The sequence below is a fragment of the Cydia splendana genome, chromosome Z, assembly GCF_910591565.1.
Source record: "Cydia splendana chromosome Z, ilCydSple1.2, whole genome shotgun sequence".
NCBI lineage: Eukaryota > Metazoa > Arthropoda > Insecta > Lepidoptera > Tortricidae > Cydia > Cydia splendana.
Genome location: NC_085987.1, coordinates 44,799,972 through 44,822,842, shown reverse-complemented (window position 1 = coordinate 44,822,842; position 22,871 = coordinate 44,799,972). Strand labels below are relative to the sequence as shown.

General features: G+C 36.9%; 1 protein-coding gene across 2 annotated transcripts in view; it reads right to left on the bottom strand.

Annotated features, from left to right (window-relative positions):
• LOC134804054 (glucose transporter type 1) overlaps positions 1 to 22,871 on the bottom strand; it is a 100,155-nt gene that overhangs the window by 40,261 nt on the left and 37,023 nt on the right. For both annotated transcript variants that reach the window (XM_063776937.1, XM_063776938.1), the window contains exon 4: positions 5,708 to 5,804. In XM_063776937.1, coding sequence (XP_063633007.1) covers positions 5,708 to 5,804 — 97 coding nt within the window. The remainder of the gene's footprint in view (positions 1 to 5,707; positions 5,805 to 22,871) is intronic.

The window sequence follows — 22,871 nt, the reverse complement described above, 5'->3', positions numbered from 1 at the left end:
TGCACTCAAAGTCAGCTCACATAATTTCTACCACTATGTAAAGTACAGTCAACGATAAACACATATGTTAACACTTTCTCACCATATACCATTGTAACAAGGCGAAAAATGAAATGTAGTGTAAATAAGACCTAGCTCGATAATACCGTAATATTAATCCATCACCAAAAAAAATACATAAGTAAGTACTATGCCAAATATGCTAAATGCTAAGTATCAAAATATTTATAGAGCACAAACCTCCTAATTTGTTTACATTTATTTAGGAGTTGTAAACATTACAGTTTTTCGTTATACAACGCTACACGTCGACTTCGCACATTGTCATAATTATTTACGAGCTTAAATATTAGTTTGCGAACCTCACTCAATATAGACATTATTAATATTATTTAAAATAAACCCCTTATAAACCGCAAACAATTTGAATGAATGACATAAATTGACAACTGACTTTTAGCTTTTTTTTTAATCATAGACAATTGGTGATACAACAATGAAATATCTGTCAACAATTTTTGGCTAGCCAGACTCTAACTAGAGACGTCATGGCTGTCATTTTCTGTACGAAACAGTCTGCCGATTTTTGCGGGGGAGGGGACGTCAAATGTATTGCTATTTCTAAATGATTTGTACGTAACGTACAAATAGCCATGCCAGTCCATACAAAAGTTTGCACAATTGTGCAAGTTTTACGGCAGAGGGGTAAGCTCTTAAAGGCGACTCCAGTTATTAAATGCTCTAAGAACACAACACTCAACAGTAGGTAAACGATTCAACGGAGCCACACACATTGTTACAATAAACCTTCATTTTCATAAGCCCTGCACATACTTTGCAATGATTTTGTCATTGTAAAGTATGTGCATGGTTCGGGCTACCCCACGCTAGCGTCTTTTGAGCGTCGGCGTCTAGTCAGCGCTATGGAAAATGGCGTCGCTGCGCAGTTACGCCAACGTTACGTCGAGCAGCAGCCATAGAGTTGACTAGACGCTGACGCTCGGGAGACGCTAGTGTGGGGTGGCCCTTAGCTTGGTCTGCCTATAGATGTTTTCGGCCCCTGTTATACCGACCAGCATGAAACCAATTATTGGGAACGACCGTGAACGACGATACATTTACGATACATCGACATTCGATAACGCAAGTCGAAGTGCGCTAATCACAATGAACCCGCTCTGAGTAAGTGCGAGAGAGAGGCAACACGTCGAACGTGGTTCGCGGTAGGCCCTGGGGGGCTACCGCGAAAACCGAAATTCGCAAATTGCGGGGATCTTTCTCTTTTACTCCAATGAAGGCGTAATTAGAGTGACAGAGAAACATGGCTGCAATTTGCGAACTTCGATTTTTGCGGTTATAGCCACAGGGCTATAGAGTACAGACCCCTAGTGTAAATTTCATTCGATAGTATGACTAGCGTTCGCGTTTGCGTTATGTCTAGGTATTTTTGTATGGGATTTTTAACTGTGCACCAAGCGGGACGTTTTAGATACTTAATATCGCATACAAAATGACAGTAACGCAAACGCGTAGGTACATCACGTCACGCAAGCGTCACGCTATCGCATGAAATTTACACTATCACCAGTTTTGACATTGACATAACGCTTACGTCTACGTAATTTACTTTCGGTACATCTCGCTTGCACTACTATGCCAGTACGAGCGAGAAAAAGTAAGTTACGTAGACGTGAGCGAATGTGTCAATGTCAAAACTGGTGGTAGCCGTATAGGGTTACGTACAGTTTACTTATTTATTAAGGAAGAACTTACGTGATCACTAAGGAAAATCCTCTAGATTGCTTATTAATTTTTTGGCAACCGTATTGTGATCTAAAAAAGCGGTACGATTTATTCAAAAACTTCGCTCTCTGAACCTAAGGCACCTTAACAATGGACGTCACCAAACTTCGCCCAAACCGTTTTTTTTTTTCTCGAATTGTTTGATATTTAACACCGTTATATATTTGTGTCACTGCCGGTACCGTGTAGGGATGCCAAGTGTGTCAATTTAAGAGATTTACGAAAAAACGGTTCAAAATGTTGCCTATTTAATGCGTGATCCGAGAGAGTTGGCACGACGCAAAGGTCTTTTTTTTTCAAAGTCGGTGAACGGGCTACGTGACACGAACACTGCAACGTTATGTTATACAATAGAGGATGGTTTTTTTCAACCCATATATTAACGAGGTCAATTCTTGAAAAAAAATTATGCCATTTCTAAATAAATTAATGTGTTAAACTTCCAAAAAATGAATACAAATATTTCACGTGACAGCTAGGTACTTCATATACCGGGTGTGGCCTGTAACACAAATAAATAATTAAAACATAGATTGTACTCCTCAAACGGTGACACTTTTGTTCAACAACTTTTAAAAATTATGAAGTATTTAAACTCCCTATTTTTCATACAAAATAAATATTATCGATCTTCAATGGACGCCATCGCCACGCCATATAATTGTGACTGACGTTGCTTGTCACGCCTACAACATAACAAAATTCGCAATACATTGCGTCTTAGAATAAACTTTAAAGTGTATTAAAAATCAAGTGTATTAAAAGTCGCTGAACAAATGTTGGTCAGTATGAGGACTACAGCCTACAGTTTAATTTTTTGCTCATATTACAGGCCACACCCGGTATATAAAAATGAACTGTCATATGGGACCATCATTTGACGCGAGAGGTATAATAAATAAATGATGCCATAGTAGGTACAAATATATGTATTGTAGATACTTGCGATTTTTCCAATCATCCCGTAGCTATCCGTAATTACCTTAACGCACCCAATGAATATAAATCAAAAGCACAATGAGCTATGGAAGTGCTGACTATCAAGTTATTTGTTAAAAATTGGAAACTCACTACGTGAAAGCTAATATAGAAACACACATAGGTATATGTGGGTATAAAATACATGTATGAAAAGCCATAACCGTATATGCGAGAGTTTAACACAGTCTTTTATGGATACCTTATACACGGTGAATATGGGTAAAGGGGCCCGCAGATTACCAGTTCGCCGGGCGATATCACCCTGTCAGTTATTCGGCACTGTCACCTTTTGCGGTGAACTGACAGGCTGATATCGTCCGGCGACCTGGTAATCTGTGGGCCCTTTAAGTGTGGCAGGTCTTCACATTGGAGCCTATTTACACAAAGATTAGAGTTTATTGCGAGTTCTTACATTTGCTACTTGCGTTTAATAGAAAATATAATAAACAAACAAACTCGCAATAAACACTAAGCAAAAACAGGCCCAATGTGACGGCTACCCACACTTACCTGTATAAACCTTACATATTATAAGTATATGTATAGCTGTGGCACTTTGTCATAACTTAGCCATAAATGAAATTGGAAAGTAAATATAACTTGAAATAAACGTACCTATGGATAGATACATTATTGACATTTCTTTTTCACTCTAAAAGTTTTGCTCGAAATTTTGGCTGTGGTTGGTAAATTTTAGTGTTGTTAATTAATTTATATAATTATCAAATTCCTATCTATCTTCAAATCTCAATTCTGTTTGACTTAGTTTGAGAGTTGGAAGTAGTTTTTACGATTCGTATAGGTAGTAAATTTAGTATGTAGGTAGTAGGTAGGTACATATTTTATTTCACTTATTGTTAGTCTTTTATTTTTTAATAACAGACATTCTAACAGTTATTCTTTAATAACATCAATTTATTGTAACAACAGGTGAGGAAGTAGGTATTTACCTATCGATTTATTGATGTTTTGAGCGTTTTCGCAAGGTCTCTCTAGGCGGTGTAAAGTTAAAGCATTTTTTTCTGCACTAGGCAAAGTTTCATGGCTTAAAATTATTTGCGAAGGTAAAGTTAGCATTGCGTGCTCAGAGAACAGGTACAGATGAGATATAAGTCCGGAAAATGCTCAATGATGATGTTTAAGCTAATGTAAAGTTAAAAAAGTGGCCTTAACCTCAAAACTAGCCATTTTAGCATCTTTATTTTTTTAAATTTGGTGACCAGATTGGAAAATATATATTATTATGACATACTATAATGGCCATATTTTTGTAGGTTGCGCACATAGCGGCATGAATGTCAAGCATTGACCTATTGCACTTTGTGAGTGAGCTGGTCTTTATTTTTGCCATTTTTTTATGTGACCTTTTTTGCCATTTTTGTGTTATTTCTAGTCAGGATCGCGAGCCCTTTTCATCTTTATAAGAGAAAAAAAGTCGCAAATTTTTCATTCATTTTTCAAACTTTCCTTTTTGTTACCGCCATACAACTTATAATACGCCATACAACGTTTAACAATGGGGAAATGGTAACACAGTAGGAAAAAATGCCGGGTCATTTTTATCCCATTAGGATCAAAAGAGCTCGTGATTATCAGTAGAAATAATACAAAATATAAGGCGTTTCAGACGGGGTCAATTTTTCGCCAATCTGATTAAATTGTCCGATCAAATCAAGCCGTGCAAATTGCGATGCAAACGCCAATTTGACTCGCCGAATTCAACCGCCGATTATGACCGATATTACCGATAAAATGGTGTGCGGACGCAGGAATACCAATTTGTGACGCTAGTATTCGCGTTTGGGGCCATTTCTTTAATTTAGAGCGCTCAAATATCACCACTAATTTATTATTGGTGAAAGTGGTCAAATTGGCGTTGGCGTCCGCACCACCTGATATGATCGGACAATTTAATCGAATATTTAATTCAGGTTGGCGAAAAATTGTTCTCGTCTGGACAGGCCTTTATGAAAAAATACAAAATTAACGAATGTGGCATTTTTTAAAGAAACGCTCGAGTAATGAATATGCAAGAAAATCTTGTAAGGAAAACTTAAGAATTGCCTCTTATCTGCGGTACTGTGTCAACACTTGTACAGTGTCTAATTATAGTTGGTCAAGCAAATCTTGTCAGTTGACTCGTGGTATTGCTACTAGACTACGGCAAGAGAGGCGGTTCTTAAGTTGTATAAGCTGTTGTTGTGAAGGTCAGTGCTCAAAGTTCACACAGCTACTACGATTTATTAAAAATTGAAAATCTCTACTGCATAATATGCTATACTGATCTTTTTCAACAGAGGGAAAACTTTTAGACAAAATATATAGTTTTTGGTAGGAATACTGATTTTGATTCCCGAGTAAGCAAAAGATTCTACAATTAAAATAATAGTATATTCTAATTTAGAATCTTGAGCTTAGCGCGAACTCAAAGGCAGGTACTTTTCACCTCAGCAGAAAGATATTAGATGTAGAAAGATAACATAACCAATTTACATTCGTTAATTACGCTTTAAAAATAACTTGACAAGTTTCACAAACCAATTCTTGCTCATTATTTATAGCAGAAACGTCAAAGTATTTAAATATATTAAAAACGGGTCACTCACGTATTTTAAGTCGAAAAACGCTCGACATGTTTCACTCCGTACTGATGACACTCCTCGGTACGGAGTGAAACATGTCGAGCGTTTTTCGACTTAAAATACGTTTTTAATATATTTAATATGCCTGTGTCTCACGGAAGTTTTGTTGTCAAAGTATTTATTTAAAGCTGCTGAGGTGAAAAACAAATCTGTTCAAAAAGACCAGTAAAAAAACTCACTAACTTAGCACAACCCTAGCGGGATACTGCACTCGCACAAAAGGCATCTATAACGGTTGGTCTCTCCTGAGTTCCTTCAGGGTTGTCACCCGTTTCACGTACCTAAGTAGTAGCTCCCTCAGAGTGGCTTCGTCTTCTTCCGTCGTCGCATATCTGGTCAGCTTGGTGTCAGCCTCCCGGGCCACATGATCTGGTACCACTGCGTGCAAACCGTCCGTTTATTACCTTCCTAACGTTTTTGGCAGCCCTATTTTTAACTTTACATTTGACTTTGTCAATTTCATTGACCACGCAAATTTAATTTCTAATATAATTGATAGTAAGATTTATTTAATCGTCTTAAAGATGTAGTCCATAATTGTTTTCCTTCGTATTTTCTCGGACACGTTCGTATTTGTCATGCTACTTCAGTCAATCTTAGTACTTTTTGTACCGAGACTTGACTGAAATAGCAAGAGACGTTCGTACGTTTCCGTGAAAATACGAAGGAAAACAATTATGCACTACATCTGTATTTTAATGTTGGGCCATTCTACTTTTTGTTAACTACCTACATTATAGTTTTCCAGATAAATGTATTACTTTGATATGCTTTTTGAGTTTTTCCTGCAAATAATTTTATTTTCAACACACGGACTGAAAACGGTTTTAGTCAATATTTAATCATAATAGTGAATATCCATATATTTATCTAGCAACTGAACCATGCTTCTATCAAAATAGTATTTCCAATACGTTACCAGATTTTTAAGGTAATATATAGGTACATTTATTTTAGTATCCTTGCCACAGAATAAATAAAGTACTAGGTGCAGAAGACTCACTCTCTAACAAAACGTGTCTGTTACGATCAGGACAGGTATGGCCGCTAGGTGGCGACAGCGCCACGCGCGGCTTATGGCTAGCCACCAAAATTGGTGTGGGACGGATGTACTTGTGCTACCTGTTGCAAAGCGACGAAATCGCGGAGTGAGCCACGCCTGTCCTTGCCCATGAATTTGTTTTAAATGGTTGCATAATAACTCTATTTAGAAAATAGTAAAATAATACTTTTATTTCAAATTCATCTTTTATTTACAATTTTTTAATTGACCGGAGCATAGCGAAGGTCTACGTTTCGACTGGAGCATTTTGCTTTTGTATGTCCGGATGTTCTCCTCTACAGGTCGCAATTCTTAACCGAATCTCGTAAAATTTTGTGACTGGATTCTATGTGTAAATAATTTTTTTTTGTCCGTCCCGTTTTTTGATTTTTTTTTAAATGGCGGAGTCGTGATAGCTCGCGCCTAAACAAATAGTGGTATCGGTACCATACGAGTGTTTTCTTTTTGAGATATGTTTATAGATTATATGGCCAAAAATTCAGAAAATTTATTTCGCTGGTTTCGGAGGTATTGAGATATTTAATTTTAACTAATTTTAATTTGAGAAGGAGTAGCTAAATTTCGTCAACCCATCTAAGAACTATTTGGCTCAGTTTGTAAACGTTCGCTTTTTCTGTTTGCAAAGAGGGTCTGGGTTCGAACCCCAGTAATTGTATGCTGGGATATTATAACTTTTTGTATTTTTTTACACATAAATTTCGTATTGTTTTTTTTTATTTACTATATTTAAAGCTCTTAGCACCATGTTATTTAAAGCTCTGCTCGCTAGGTCTACAGCTCACAGAGCCACTAGTAATTTTAGGTAAAGACAAATAGATAAAAAGTAGAATGATCCAATCAATACGTACATAGGTAAAAAATGTGTGTAAAAAATATATATTTTCCAATATCCTATCTTGTGTTCTTAGTAATTAAATAATATATTTCAAAAAATAAATAACCAGTAAGTACCTAACTTATTTTAATTTTGACGGCAACTTTGCCCATTTCCTATTAAAAAATTTCAAAGCCATTAAAGAGCACCTATTTCATCACAAGATAAATATTTAAAACAATATGCAAGAAGAGATAATATAGAGTTCATTTAAATTAAATAATATTTATTCTTGGAACATCTGCTTCACCAACTACAATTAAAATAACTAAAACTAAAGATTAAAAATACCAATCAAAATTTGGTGCCCTCGGGAGGGTGCCCAAGACGCAGACAGCGTTCCCGCGCTGGATTGCGATTGCAATTCTCTCCACGAGAAAGCTGCCCGCGGCAATTCGGGATTTCCTGACAAAATTCCTGATTTGTGGATATTTTTCCTGACGCTCATATCAGCGTCGGGGGGGGGCGTAAGTATGTTTGCCGTAGCTTGATACATTGTTTATTTGTAATGTACCTTTTTAGGTACACAATAGAAAAGTCTGCTACTTTACTAAAATTCCTGACATTTTCGTATTCCGGCCGCATTCCTGACAAACGGCCAGAATTCCTGTCATCTGGTAACCCTACCGCGCGGGGCTCGCCCGTTGCCCCCCTCAGCCGTTTGCCGAGCACTTTGTAGAGCATCTGTGCATCTCTGCCTCACACTTATTTATCAGTGCGAGCGAAAATACATCATGTCTCTTAAATAAATATATCATATCAAGATCAGCTTTCTAAACCTTGAAAGCCATTCCGGACTACTAAACTCATGAACATAAATTTAATATAAAATTTAATAAAAAAATTCTTAGTCATTGCTTTTACAAGGCGCTGTCGGACACAAAGAAGATAAAGGAAATAAGTTTCAACAAAAATACGACGATAAAACTGTAATGTGAAATGAAAAAGTAAACTGACAGCGGTTTATAAAAATATTTGCGAGAAAATATTTATGAGAAGTACCCGTACCATGAGTCACTAACAGTGTCAAAACTGACATAATACGCTAACGTCTACGTAATTTACTTTATATCAATCTCACTCGCACTAAGATGTGAATACGACCGAGTTGCATAGAAAGCAAAGACATATGTAACTCCGTATAAGATGAATAAAGTTTAAGAAAAAAACGTGCCTCGGAAATCAAGAAAAAGTCATTCTCGGATAGATGGCACACACACCTTTGGCCTATAGTCGGCTAGATGCCGGTGACGACACCGTTTTATATTTAACAATTTTAACACATAGGTATCAGTGAATGAACATGGGTCAAAATGATATAAAAATAATAAAATCATTTATCCATATATATAATTTTTTTCGATAGTTTTATATGTTTTCATTTTGAGTTTTAGTCGTGTGTCGATAGATGGCAGTAAATTTACTGTGACTACAAAATTTACTATGACAGGACCCCTCTATACTATCTATTCTCTTTGATAGAAAGTAAGTTACGTTATCGATAGCGTTATATCAGTGGCAAACTGTTGGTAGAGTTAGACCAAGAAAAGTCTGCAGCGATTTTGATTGCCCGCAGTGCAACTGTTATTTATACGTCATAATTTCATAAAAGTTTGACGTTTAACTTGCACTGCATGGACCATCAAAATCGCTGCAGACTTTTCTTGGTCTAACTCTAGCCACAAAGGAGTGAGATAGGCTTTGACTCGTAGTCGAGTTAAAGTTTTTTAAACTTATTGCTTATTAATTATTATGTTATCTTTATTTAACAAATGATTTATTTTCCTAAAGCCCCCTCCAGACTATGCACGTGAATCGCGGGCGAAGCCGCGAACGCGAGTGTGGAGTCGATTTCGCAGGTCTGCGTTCAGGACTCCACACTCGCGTTCGCGGCTTTGCGCCGCGATTCGCGCACGAGTGTGGAGGAGGCTTTAGATAGCCATGCAACCAATAAATAAAATAAAATAAAATAAAAACGCTAAACCCTACGTAAGATTCTGTAGATTTTAACGAAACTTTGAATTTTTAATTTGTAAAGTGTTATCTAATAAAATATTAAGCATATTTTACTCAAAGGAAAACGTCGCTCTACTTTGAAATACTATAGAAGTGGATAAGACAATATTATAACGCTCACGCTTAAGGTGACGCAGCGAAAAATACACTTTGTATGGAAATTCTACCTCTAAGTGACCGGTTTGCTTGACTCATTGCATCTTGTAAAGCCTGACAACAGTTTATTTGACCCTCGCCATTTTGCGGATTTTCAATGGTACTAATTTATTTTACTGGCAACAAGTACTCTTTGACAACGAACGTTGGATGTCATCGAATGTCACCGATGTAAACAAACGGAAAATATCTACGAATATATTCAAATATGAACGGTTTTATTACAAAAATGCCAAAAAAATTTTATACCAAAGATGCGAAAAAAATTGTAGTGAATGCAATCAAATACTTACAGCTTAAAAAAGACGAAGGATTACATAGCATTCCAATAAACAATGTTTTAAAGTTGGTTGTTGACATGACCGGTATTGACATTTTATAGTGCGGTTTTATTGAACTGGTTAGTTGTTAGGTTTAAACTTTAATATTTCATTTAAGGTTTATGTAGATCGACGATAAAAATCCTATAATCGAATTGGAGACTGAACGTTTTATAATCGAGGTTGGTGGTCCTGAAAGCGACACAACATCTGATGAAAACCAGACTTCGTCAGAGTGAGAAAACGAAGAATATAATAATATTGAATATTTAGAATCAGATTTTGACGAATAGGTAATTTGAAAGAACCGAATTCTCTGTAAGCAATGTTTTGACATTACTTATACGAGTATCAACCACGTATCAACATGAAGCCAATGCCCACTACCCCGACTATACATGACGTACGCACATTATTGCCATACGTAAGCTGTTTGCAGCGACACTATCTCAGGGTTAAATCATGGTATAATAATATACTCCGCCTGGTACTCCATTCCCGTCTTTTCTAGGTCACCTAACTGACACGGGCCTACGTCATCATGCGACAGCGCTATATGATAATATGCGATAGCGCTATATATAGCGGCCATGTTGTTGTGGCGTAGGCCCGTGTCACTCTGGGAATGGAAGACCATGTTTTATTAGACTATGGGTTAAATAAACTGTTGTCAGGCTTTAGTGTGATATCAAAATGCAAATGAAATGAGAAAAAGTCTTGTCAAAAAAGTGCAGGCCGTTTTTCGAGACATGCGTTAATGACATAATCCGTCGGTCTCTTGCCACCATTAATGTGCCTGCTCTTCTTGAGCCGACTGGCATTATCAGAGATGATGCCAAGAGGCCCGATGGGTTGTCCTTAGTTCCTTGGAGCTTGGGACGGATGTTAGTGTGGGATGCTACCTGCGTAGACACACTGGCACCGTCCCACCTCTAATGGACTAATGTAAAAGCGGGCGAAAAGCGCCGAAATTTTAAAACGTAATAAATATAGGAGCCTAGGTAGAGAGTAGGTACCATTTTGTACCATTTGGAGTTGAAACTCTAGGTCCATGGTATCCCAACGCGCACAAGTTGTTCGCAAAAATCGCGAAGCGTCTGGTTGACGTAACTGGTGACCGAAGAGCTGGCGGCTACCTTGCACAAAGTATCAGCATAGCGATACAGCGAGGAACTGCCGCCAGCATCCTTGGTATGTACATACCAAGGATGCTGGCGGCAGTTCCTCGCTCCTCCAGTACAATGCCGCAGGGGCCTATTTTAGATTTAAGCAGAATCTTGCATGTGAATAAATGATTTTTTCTAATGAGAAAAATAATTAGAAGTAACAATGGCGATGAAGATGAAAGAGTTAAATATGCGAAATCTCGGTAAAAAATTTATAAGATGCAAAAATAATAAAATAATTCTATGTAATAATAATAATTTAGCCTATAAGCCTGACATTGTGATAATAGATCGATCGCAACGACGGGCCGTGCTCGTTGACATCACCATCCCCCATGATGAGAATCTCGTGAAGGCCGAGAAGGACAAGTCCAGTAAGTACCTAGACTTGGCTCACGAGATAACCGCCATGTGGGATGTTGATTCGACGATCATTGTCCCGATAGTCGTTTCAGTGAACGGTCTAATAGCGAAGAGTCTCGACCAACATCTTGAGAGACTCTCGCTAGGTTGTTGGTTGGATCAAGGGTCAGATGCAGAAGGCGGTGATCTTGGACACAGCGCGGATAGTCCGCCGGTTCCTCTCTCTGCAGCCCTGACCACCGGTAGCTTGGGCCTTGCCCCGCTGCTGGCGGCACCCTAGGTTAGGTTTTTTATAATGTGTTTATATGTATTTTTTATCGTTTTGTAAGTGTTTTTATATTTTACTTTTATATTCATATTATAAAAACCCTAACTTAAGACGAAACATAAATAAAGAGAATAATAAAATTTAGCCTATATACGTTCCATTGCTGGGCACAGGCCTCCTCTCAAGCACGCGAGGGTTTAGGCTATAGTCCCCACGCTGGCCCAATGCGGGTCGGGGACTTCAAATACACCTTTGAATTTCTTCGCGGATGTATGCAGGTTCCTAACGATGTTTTCCTCCACCGAAAAGCTAGTGGTAAATATCAAATGATAAATGATATTCCGTACATAAGTTCCGAAAAACTCATTGGTACGTGCCAGGATTTGAACACACGACCTTCGGATTGAAAGTCGGACGTCAGATCCACGCGTCCACCACCGCTGACATCAAAAATTATATTGCCGATTTTTAGAAGCTTTTTTCAATTTTTTATCTTTAGTGCATATTTTGTTACAAATTTGCATTTTAGACCTAAATATGTTCATCGAGCGAAAGTCAAACACAGTATTTGAATCGATACAGTCCCTCAAGACTGCTAATTAAATTTATGGCAGCCGTGTTGTGATCCAAAAAAGCTGCCTTTCTAAACCTACTGCACCTTTTTTTGACAAACATTTTTTTTATGCACAGAGAGGGTTTTCCTTACCTGTACCCTCCATAGCAGAGACCGTTACCGGTATAACTAAAAATCAAAATATCTCATAGCTTTCACATCATTTCTTTGATATTATTTAGGTAAGGATAATGACTGATCAGATTAGCTAAATTAAGTGAAAACATATACATAAGCAACCAAGATACCGAAATTCAATACCGGTTAATTTGTATGAAAAATATACCAATATTCGGACCCTGTTCCATAGCCCATATTTATACTATTAATTTAATACCAATGCTTTATTTCTGCCGCTGACTACAGCGGCAGTAATCAAAGGATCTGCCTAATTAATATTTCCATTGTAATGGAACATTTCAATAGTGTATAATATAATGTCAAAGCATTTCCTAAAGGCAAATCAAAGTACAAAGCATTGTGCAAACTTTACAAATCAAAATGTCTTAATTGTGTTTACAGTTCACAATTGCATGTCGGTTTATTTGGCCCCGGGTATTAACTGTGTTTTCGTATTAATTCCGATGTAGCCCACAAAATAACAGACCCTTGCATAAGAAATCGTACGTGAACTGTAGATAGCATCACTTGCTTTGGCGTGAAGTGTTCATGTTTCTAATTTATGCTACAAGATGGCAGTCCCTCCATAGCGCACGGTTCCTATTATTTGATCAAATTGGATTGCTTTGGACATAATAATAATAAAATTATTACCCGCAGGGCAGCTTGTGGCGAGCTGTTGGGGAGTAACGACCCCACGGACCCGAGTGCTCCCGAGAGTCAGGGTCTCCGTCTCCGGCGTGTCTTCGTCGGTCGGAGTGAACCCGCAGGACTCTCATCTCTGGCTTGCCTTCATTGGCCGTCCAGAGAGGAGTCGCTAGAGCTATATGCTGAATCTGAATCTGTTTCAGGGGTCCTTCTAGTAAGCGGCAAGTCACCACCTGCCTCAATAACGTGTGTTAGCATTGTTATGGCAGGTGCCCGGACTTCTTTACAATAGCCCAGTCTCATTGTCCACCCAAACTTCAATCCATAGACCGTTATACTATCCACTTTTTCTACAATAGTCCCAATGGCTGCTGTGACCGGTTCATGGGTGTTTATTGTTGCGCCTGTGAATGGGTTCCAGCAGGCGTTCTACATGACATTAAAGCTCTCCAAGGGGCCTCTACGTGTTGGATCTATATCCCCACGCAAGCCTATCAAAAGACCAGGATTTATAGGCCTGTAAAATCCAAAATGGAGTTACAAATAATAAAATTCCTTATTGTGCACTACTAAAGAAAAGTTCGTAATACAAAGACAGGACAGGGTAATGTAATTTTATTAAATTTTTAACTTGTGACTTGTCTAGAAATAAAACAAAATAAAAATATTCCTACTGTAGCCTAAACCCTCTCGTGCTCGAGAGGAGGCCTGTGCCCAGCAGTGGGTCGTATTAGGCTAAATTATTTATTTAAAATATTCCATTCATTTTGCAATTTTCATTTAGATTTTTGGACACTTTCGATTTAGAAAAATAATCACAATATGATATGATATGATATGATATGATATGATATGATATGATATGATATGATATTATATGATATGATATGATATGATATGATATGATATGATATGATATGATATGATATGATATGATATGATATGATATGATATGATATGATATGATATGATATGATATGATATGATATGATATGATATGATATGATATGATATGATGATATCATCAATGAATAAAAAAAGTCTTTCACGTAACTATACCTGTGTACAGTCAAAGAATTTCCGACCCAATTCGTACCTTTTCACAGTGACTAATTGACGATCATGTGAAAGTCGCTAGAGACCTTATACTATTGTCACTGTGACAAAGTACATAATGGGAAGGAAATTAAATTCTTCGACTGGACGACTGGCTCGTGACAATGAATATTTTCAGATTAAGTAGGTAGGTATAGTTGGAATTTTCTGAGATGATTTCATGAGCTCAATCCAAAAGTAAACGGGAACAAGGTGAAAAATATCTCAGAAAATTTTTAGGTTTTATTTTAGGCTTGTACCATAATACCTAATTATATGCCTGAAATCATTGTTGCGGATATGAGAGAATCAGGGTAAGTGACAAAATGAACTAAAGCCGCGGGACTTTTTTAATTACGCTTGAAAGATTCGCGTATGAATTTGAGACTTTATAAACTGAATAGAGTTCTTCATATGGGGCATTTAATCTATGAAAAGGGACCTTATTGTCGATGGCGCTTGCAGCGTCGCGCGGCATTGTATTTATATGGGAGCATCGTTAACATTTGGCGTAAGCGCCATCGACAAAAAAAGGTCCCTTTTCATAGATAACGTCACAAATGAAGAACTCTATTCAGTTTTTAAAGTCTCAAATTCTTGTGAACCTTTGCGATTCTTCAAACGTCACATATGACAAATTATCGGCAAATCTTATAGTGTTTATTGATAAGTATGTAGTTAAATAAGGTAAATAAGGCAAATAAAATGTGTATACTTTTACGAATATTGAACGAAAGATGTAGGCGATGGTCCTACCGGCCTTTGTGGGGCGCGCGTTCTGTCAGGCAATGTGCAGTCGCCATCAGATACATCGGAGCAACCGAGGTGCTCAAAAATATCTGAACAGGTGAACACCCGCTCTAGCGCCTTGACAATAGAGATGTGTTCAGATATTTGTGAGCACCTTGGCCGCACCGATATATCTGATGGCGACTTACTTTTTATAACTTTAATATGTAATCGCAAATGGATATTTCGGATGAAAATCCTTGAATTCATGCAAGCATGAAATAGCAAATAATAATAAAATAATATTGGGAAAACACTTTTGTCCACTTTTGTTTGGGAAAGCGCTCAAATATATCGTCACTCGCTTGACGCCATCATTATTAAGGCCCTGGTCTCCTGTAAACGCCATCGGCCGCTTACAGCGTCTGCGTCACGATGCTTACTATAGAGATGTACTGTTGTGGTCTGTTTTAGACGTCGACGTCAGCGTCTTTTTTGTTCAAAAACGTTGACGCTGACGCCAGACGCCGCGTACAGCATAAAATAGGAGACCAGGGCCTTACATATTGATAACCTTCGCAATTCGCTTTAACAGTCTGGAATTCGCGTCAATAATTAATAATAGTAAATTGTACAACAAGGGCATAAAGGGACCCATTTTTACCCGAGGCAATTTTTTGGTCTGAGCGAAGCGAAGACCAAAATAGTACACGAGGGTAAAAATGGACATTTATGCCCTTGTTGTACACTCTGCTTTTCACTTCGATTGCGAGGAAAATAAAATTATATTTTTCACGGCAATTTACACCACGAAATTGTCGTAAAGCGAAAGAACATAAAAAACCGGGCAAGTGCGAGTCGGACTCGCGCACGAAGGGTTCCGTACCATAATGAAAAAAAAAACCCGGAAAAAATGCAAAAAAAAAACGGTCACCCATCCAAGTACTGACCACGCCCGACGTTGCTTAACTTTGGTCAAAAATCACGTTTGTTGTATGGGAGCCCCATTTAAATCTTTATTTTATTCTGTTTTTAGTATTTGTTGTTATAGCGGCAACAGAAATACATCATCTGTGAAAATTTCAACTGTCTAGCTATCACGGTTCGTGAGATACAGCCTGGTGACAGACGGACGGACGGACGGACGGACGGACGGACGGACGGACGGACGGACGGACAGCGAAGTCTTAGTAATAGGGTCCCGTTTTACCTTTTGGGTACGGAACCCTAAAAATAACCAATTTCCGCCAACTAACTTTTTAATTATTATTTTTTTAATTTTCAACATGTGATCAGAGTTTCAGACGCTTGGTTTTCTGCCAAGTCAAACATTTCGGAGCATTTTTGAACGATAATCGACTCCTATAGTTGGTCAAGCAGATCTTGTCAGTAGAAAAAGGCGGCAAATTTGAAAAATGTAGGCGCGAAAGGATATCGTCTCAGAAAATTTGAATTTCGCGCCTTTTTCTACTGACAAGTTTTGCTTGACCATCTATATTTTATGTGATTTACTAAATTTAATGACAGAAAATACGGATTTCTAATAAATTGTAGCAAAAATAAAATAATATAACAAGTTTTGTCATCTACACAATTTTATTGCTCAGTAAAATTGTGCAATATGTTTTAACTGTTTGGCTGTTGAGACCGATTACCTTAGTCTTAGAAGAAAATTTTACTTTTATGTTCTAGAGCATAAAATGCGATTTTATGTCGTCTACGCACGACATAAAGGTGCACTTTTTGAGCATGAGAAGTGAAAAACATATTTTAACCAGATCACACTGATTGCAAAGCCAAAGCTTCTTCAGATTAGCCTTAAGTGACGCTACGGACTGGGACTGTTTTGATATTGAATTAAAATATTAAATGTAGTATTTATTCAAAAGTATGTATATTGAACCTAAACTACCAGTATCATAAAAAATAACCCCATACTACCCCAACTATATTTCGAAAAAACAAAGCGATCAATAAAAACATTTCACTGCCAAATTCAGGGTTTCGAGAACACTCACTTTTAGATGTACCCAACCCCATTAAGGGCAAACCTTCACTTCGCCTCATAATAGCGCTATTTCACCCCCTGAATTCCATCCCCCCACCCTGATCACCCCTAACGAGGGTAGATTTAAATTGATTTTGGATTTCTCTCTCGGTTATATTTTAATGAGGCTGGTGCACGGTGCAACGCGCGGTGCATCACGCGGCCAAACACCCACTGCTTGCACCAAGCCCCGCCCCTCCGCACCCCTCACCTCTCCATCTAGGCCAACATACCCCCCACACGAAACGCCCTAACCGACTGTGACGCACACACACAGATACGACCTTTTCCTAACATGGCGGTATAGGGTATAATTTTGTATGCCGCCAGACTTTCCGCTACCTTGTTCCAGCCTGAAACTAAGTTGTGTAAAGTAAATGGAACTATTCACATTTTAATTTCAAGACCCTTGTACAGGCAGCGGCAGAAGTTGCTAAGCGGCAGTGTTTTATAGAAGCCAAAAAAGTGACATCCTCATTTATTGCAAATTACTGAAGTTTAGATCATTACAAATGCGAGACTAAAACTCCCGCGTGTCCAATTTGCGTAGTTTTTGTGTAATAATTTTTTGAAAATCGTGTTTTAGGCACCCGGATTTTACGAAAAACGTTAATAATTTGCAAATTATTTTGTAAACTTTCCGTTGTTTAGTGCTATTGGATAAACCATTCAAAGACGCAAATTTAGTGGCAATTGTGACTTCTCTAGGTATATTGGTTATAAAGATATAAATGAATTTATTGTTTTTGGTTTTCATTTTTTTTCTTTCATGTTCCGCCGTAGTAGGAGCCCATATTATAGTTGTATGACAGCTTCATTTATATGTCTTCTATCCACCCTATTTTTAACAAGACCTAATTCCGTGGAACATTCAAGTAATCATCGAAACACTTTATATCCGGGTTATCCGGCCGCTAGGGTTGGCACTTCGGTATTTTTATTTATACGCCATTTTCTTGGGGATATCTGGTTTCGAGTTCATATGGAAGAAAATGTGATCCCACTGCTTCGAGAACTGATTTAGTAAGTACCTATCAGGCAAGTGAGAGTCGGGTTCGCATACGAAAGTCTAAAAAAATTTTACCATGTCATACAGTGTACGATGACACGGATCCTCAATGTGCAACTCCAACTCGTACTTGACCCTAACTTTATTTAATTTAATTTTTAAACATTTAATAATTGGAATTTAAATTTAGGGCAGTACGTTTCAATATACTTTTTGTTTCAGATGCTGATATGGACTTAGAAGCAATACTGAATTTTAAAAGAATACCGGTGATGCCTGTGGATTTGGAATCGCCGTTTGGATCGCCAAGGCTTAAAAAAGAATTATTGAGAGAAATTATTGATTTTTGATGATTGTGATGTTGTATTTAAAAACTTTATTTATAATTAAATACAGAAGAGAGCTGTTGTCTATTTTTTAGTTACGTGTAATTTCACTGATTACTGCTTTGTTTAAATTAAACTGTTGATGATAACTGATCTGAAATTTGTATTATTTAGACTACTTTCATATGTGTAGGTTTTTATTAAGACTGCGTCGAGCAAAATCAGCGAAAAAGGCAGTCACCGTTTAGTCGCTGGCGTTCACATCTCTTGATAAAAAAAATATAATAAATGTCATTATTATCCCAAAGAGTGTGTTTACAACGAATCACCCTTGAAAATCTGAAATCTTTTACAATATAATAAATACACTTATGCAAAGTTGTACCTAAAATGAGATGAACTAGTGTCACCGTTTAGTAAAATTTATATAAAAAAATCGATGATCAAGCTATAAAACCGAGTGATTTCGTAAGCCAGATGACTGGACTACAACGAATCAGGCTTTTCCTATTTTTTCTCTTGAAGGCAACGGAGAAATTCAATCGTAAACGTAAACTTTCGTAAAATTTCCATACATCCGCCATATCTGTCAAATTGTCCTTTTAATCAGATGCCCGCTGGGGCTCATCCGGAGCGGTCGCGTACTTCTACGTCCCAGTTTGACATTTCGGATTGGCATATATATTGACAGAAATTCATGTGCGTATACGAATGATGATACCAGTGAAAAACTATGTTCAAAATAAATAGGGTAAATAAATAACGTCACACGGAGATCTAAAGTCATTAAAATTTCTATTTATTTTTATTCACAAGTCATAATACTTAAAAAATATAACAAATTATTCAATAAAATATATGAATACAACCAAATCAGTGTAATTAGCTTCTTCCTAATTCACTTTAAATGAAAAAGTTTGAAGATTTGTTATCTCTTATTGGAATAAATTTTCATTGTGCTGGTATTCATATTACGTCATTTTAAAAACATATATGACATAATGTCAATATACTAGATAGACAATTTATCAACAAAATTCATCACATTTTAACGTAAACAATATAAATTATTAAAATTTTATTTATGAAGAGACGAAGTAATGTTGTTCACATAATTTCAGCAATCATATTCGTAGTTTCAACCAGTTTTGTTGCTATTCTAAGAGCTATCACGTGCTTTGAAAGTTAATTCAATGATACGAGTATATCATCAAGAAATTGAAATCAAGACTCGACCTGCAGTCTCAGCGAGTTTTTGTGGCTTTATTATCAGTTGATAGAACGACATTTAAAGCCAATACCATCGCAGTGGTCTGGTTTACGAGTACCTATATTGGTTTCATGTGACGACTTTTATATAAATGTATCTATCAAATAACAACGTGCTTTTATTTCATTGATATTTCAGAAATGCCTTTCAGTGAACGTTTATATTTATGAGGTCGTTTATGAGGTCTTATGTCTTATCAGCGTGGCTTTGGCCTTTGGACATTTTTGTAATGCTTTGTAATAAGGTAGGTGAGGTATATATATCCCTTATTGTAATAACCATTTTTTGAATGAATTACCATTTAATTCTTATTTAAATAAAAAAAAGCCGACAAAAATACACATCCGCTCGATCCGCTAAAATAATTTAAGTGCCCTACATAATATTAAGTAGGTATATTTAAGATTAACAATCAGTAAACATCATTAATTACGCTCAAATCCTTATAGCCTAAGCAAATTAGAAAAATCTGCGGAAATAATTCATGTAGTTGTGAAAATTGGTACAGGTATACCTTGAGGTGTCCAGATAAACATACTAATAGTCCTCGAGGGTAGGGGGTGTGCTGGGGGTGTAGAGGGGGGTTGAAGGTACCTTTTTTTATATTTGTGCTCATATCTCGAATATCTGTACGAATAGCATTATAATTACTTTGGACAAAAGTTTTAACATAAAATTTACTACAAATTTGGTTATTTTTATTTTTACTCTGCGATCAATACTTTAGGAGCTACAGGCTGTTAAAGTTAAATAAGTGATAAAAAATTAACGGTTTAAGAAAACGTCGTATTTTCGTAATTGTTCATCATAAATAAAAATTTTAGTTAAAAATAAGCAAGGTAAGCGACCTGCTGATAAAATATAAAAAAACCGGCCAAGAGCATGTCGGGCCATGCTCAGTGCCTGCAAAACCTGCTCGACCGATTAGGTTCGCTATATTTTTCCTTGAAAGTCTTTACTAATCTTTATTTTCACGATTTTTTTTCATATTTTTTGGACCCATGGTTAAAAAAATAGGCGAACTAAAAGGTAAAACACAACTTTTTTTCTTTCAGATCGATTATTTCCGAAAATATTAAGTTGATCTAAAAATGGTTCTTGAAGACCCTTCAACGACAAAAGACCTATTCAACGACACCCCACACTATAGGGTGGAAGCGAAAAAAATTTCATCCCCAATTTAATGTAGGGCAGTTACCATAAAAAAATCTTTTTTCTAGTTTTCATGTTTAAATTTGACACGAATATATAAATCAGTTACGCTGACAAAGTCGTAAAATATGAATTAGAAAAAATATTTTTTAGGGTGGCTGCCCTACGTTAAAGTGGGGATGAATTTTTTTTTTCGCTTCACCCTATAGTGTGTGGTGTCGTTAGATACGTCTTTTAAAACGAATACGGGTCTTCAAGAACTATTTTTTGATCAACTTCATATTTTCGGAAATAAACGATCTGAAAGAAAAATAGTTGTGTTTTCCACTTTAGTTCCCCTAACATTTGAACCATGGGTCCAAAAAATATGAAAAAAATCGTGAAAGTAAAGCTTAATAAAGACTTTCAAGGAAAAATATAGCAAACCTAATCGGTCGAGCAGGTTTTGAGTTTTTGAAAATAGTATATTTTGACGGACAGGTAACTACGGAACCCTACACTGAGCATGGCCCGACATGCTCTTGGCTGGTTTTTTTATATTTTATCAGCAGGTCGCTTACCTTGCTTATTCTTAACTAAATTTTTTATTTATGATGAACAATTACGAAAATACGACGTTTTCTTAAACCATCAATTTTTTAACTCTTATTTAACTTTCACAGCCTGCATCTCCTAAAGTATTGATCGCAGAGTAAAAATAAAAATAACCAAATTTGTAGTAAATTTTATGTTTAAACTTTTGTCCGAAGTAATTATAATGCTATTCGTACAGATATTCGAGATATGAGCAAAAATATGAAAAAACCGGGCAAGTGCGAGTCGGACTCGCGCACGAAGGGTTCCGTACCATACAGCAAAAAAAAAACAAAAAAAAAGCAAAAAAAAAAAACGGTCACCCATCCAAATACTGACCACTCCCGACGTTGCTTAACTTTGGTCAAAAATCACGTTTGTTGTATGGGAGCCCCATTTAAATCTTTATTTTATTCTGTTTTTAGTATTTGTTGTTATAGCGGCAACAGAAATACATCATCTGTGAAAATTTCAACTGTCTAGCTATCACGGTTAGTGAGATACAGCCTGGTGACAGACGGACGGACGGACGGACGGACGGACGGACGGACGGACGGACGGACGGACGGACAGCGAAGTCTTAGTAATAGGGTCCCGTTTTACCCTTTGGGTACGGAACCCTAAAAAGGTACCTTCAACCCCCCTCTACACCCTCAGCACACCCCCTACCCTCGAGGACTTTTAGTATGTTTATCTGGACACCACAAGGTATGCCTGTACCAATTTTCAAAACTACACGAATTATTTCCGTATCTTGCCCAAATTCGGCTTAATTTGACGTGGCTATTATGTTTCAGTACAAATTGGGTCAGATATTTCCGACATAAAAATTAAAGGTAAAAGTCCAATTTGCTAAGTTAACTGTCAATCTACATTAATTATAATAGATAGACTCTTATCTAGAGGTCAGCTTACTGAAGATTATGAACAACATATAGGTACTTTCTAAATAAAATACAATTTGTTTTTCCATTACTCATGTAGGCCTTATTTTACTATAGACCATTTAAAAATTGAAGATGAAATGAATTCATGATAAAAGGTAATAAGGCCCGGGCCCGGGAATAACAGAGAATATTACCGGTAATATTCTCTGTTATTCTTGAACTTGTACTATGACTAAGAAGGCCCACTGTCAGTGCAAGTGACAAGGCCCGGTTCCGAACCAACATGGTATGGTTTTTTTTATAAAACGTGTATTTTTCAAAAGCGCCGGAATATTTTTATGACTATTTTGGTATATGAAGAAACATGAACAAATGAGAAACCTATATTTAATTCAATTGGTAATCATATCCTGATTATTTATTAAACTATTTCAGTTAAAATAAAGGTGGGCCTTATATGCCTCACCTGACCTTATTCGTTCACATTTAGATCCTATAGTTATATTTGGTCACTTTGGCCGTCACTATCTATTTGATGCCGATTGTACTAACAATTAAAACTACAGGTCATATGTACTTTTACCTGTACTGAAACTTAAGCATTTGAGCGTAATAAAATTAATGATGTTCACTGATTATTAACATTACGTGTTAAAGAACCATGTCCCGATTTGGGCCCTGGTGCGTCCATTAATGAATCGCATACTAACGGATAGGGGTTTACGAGTACATTCACGGAAAAATAGTTTC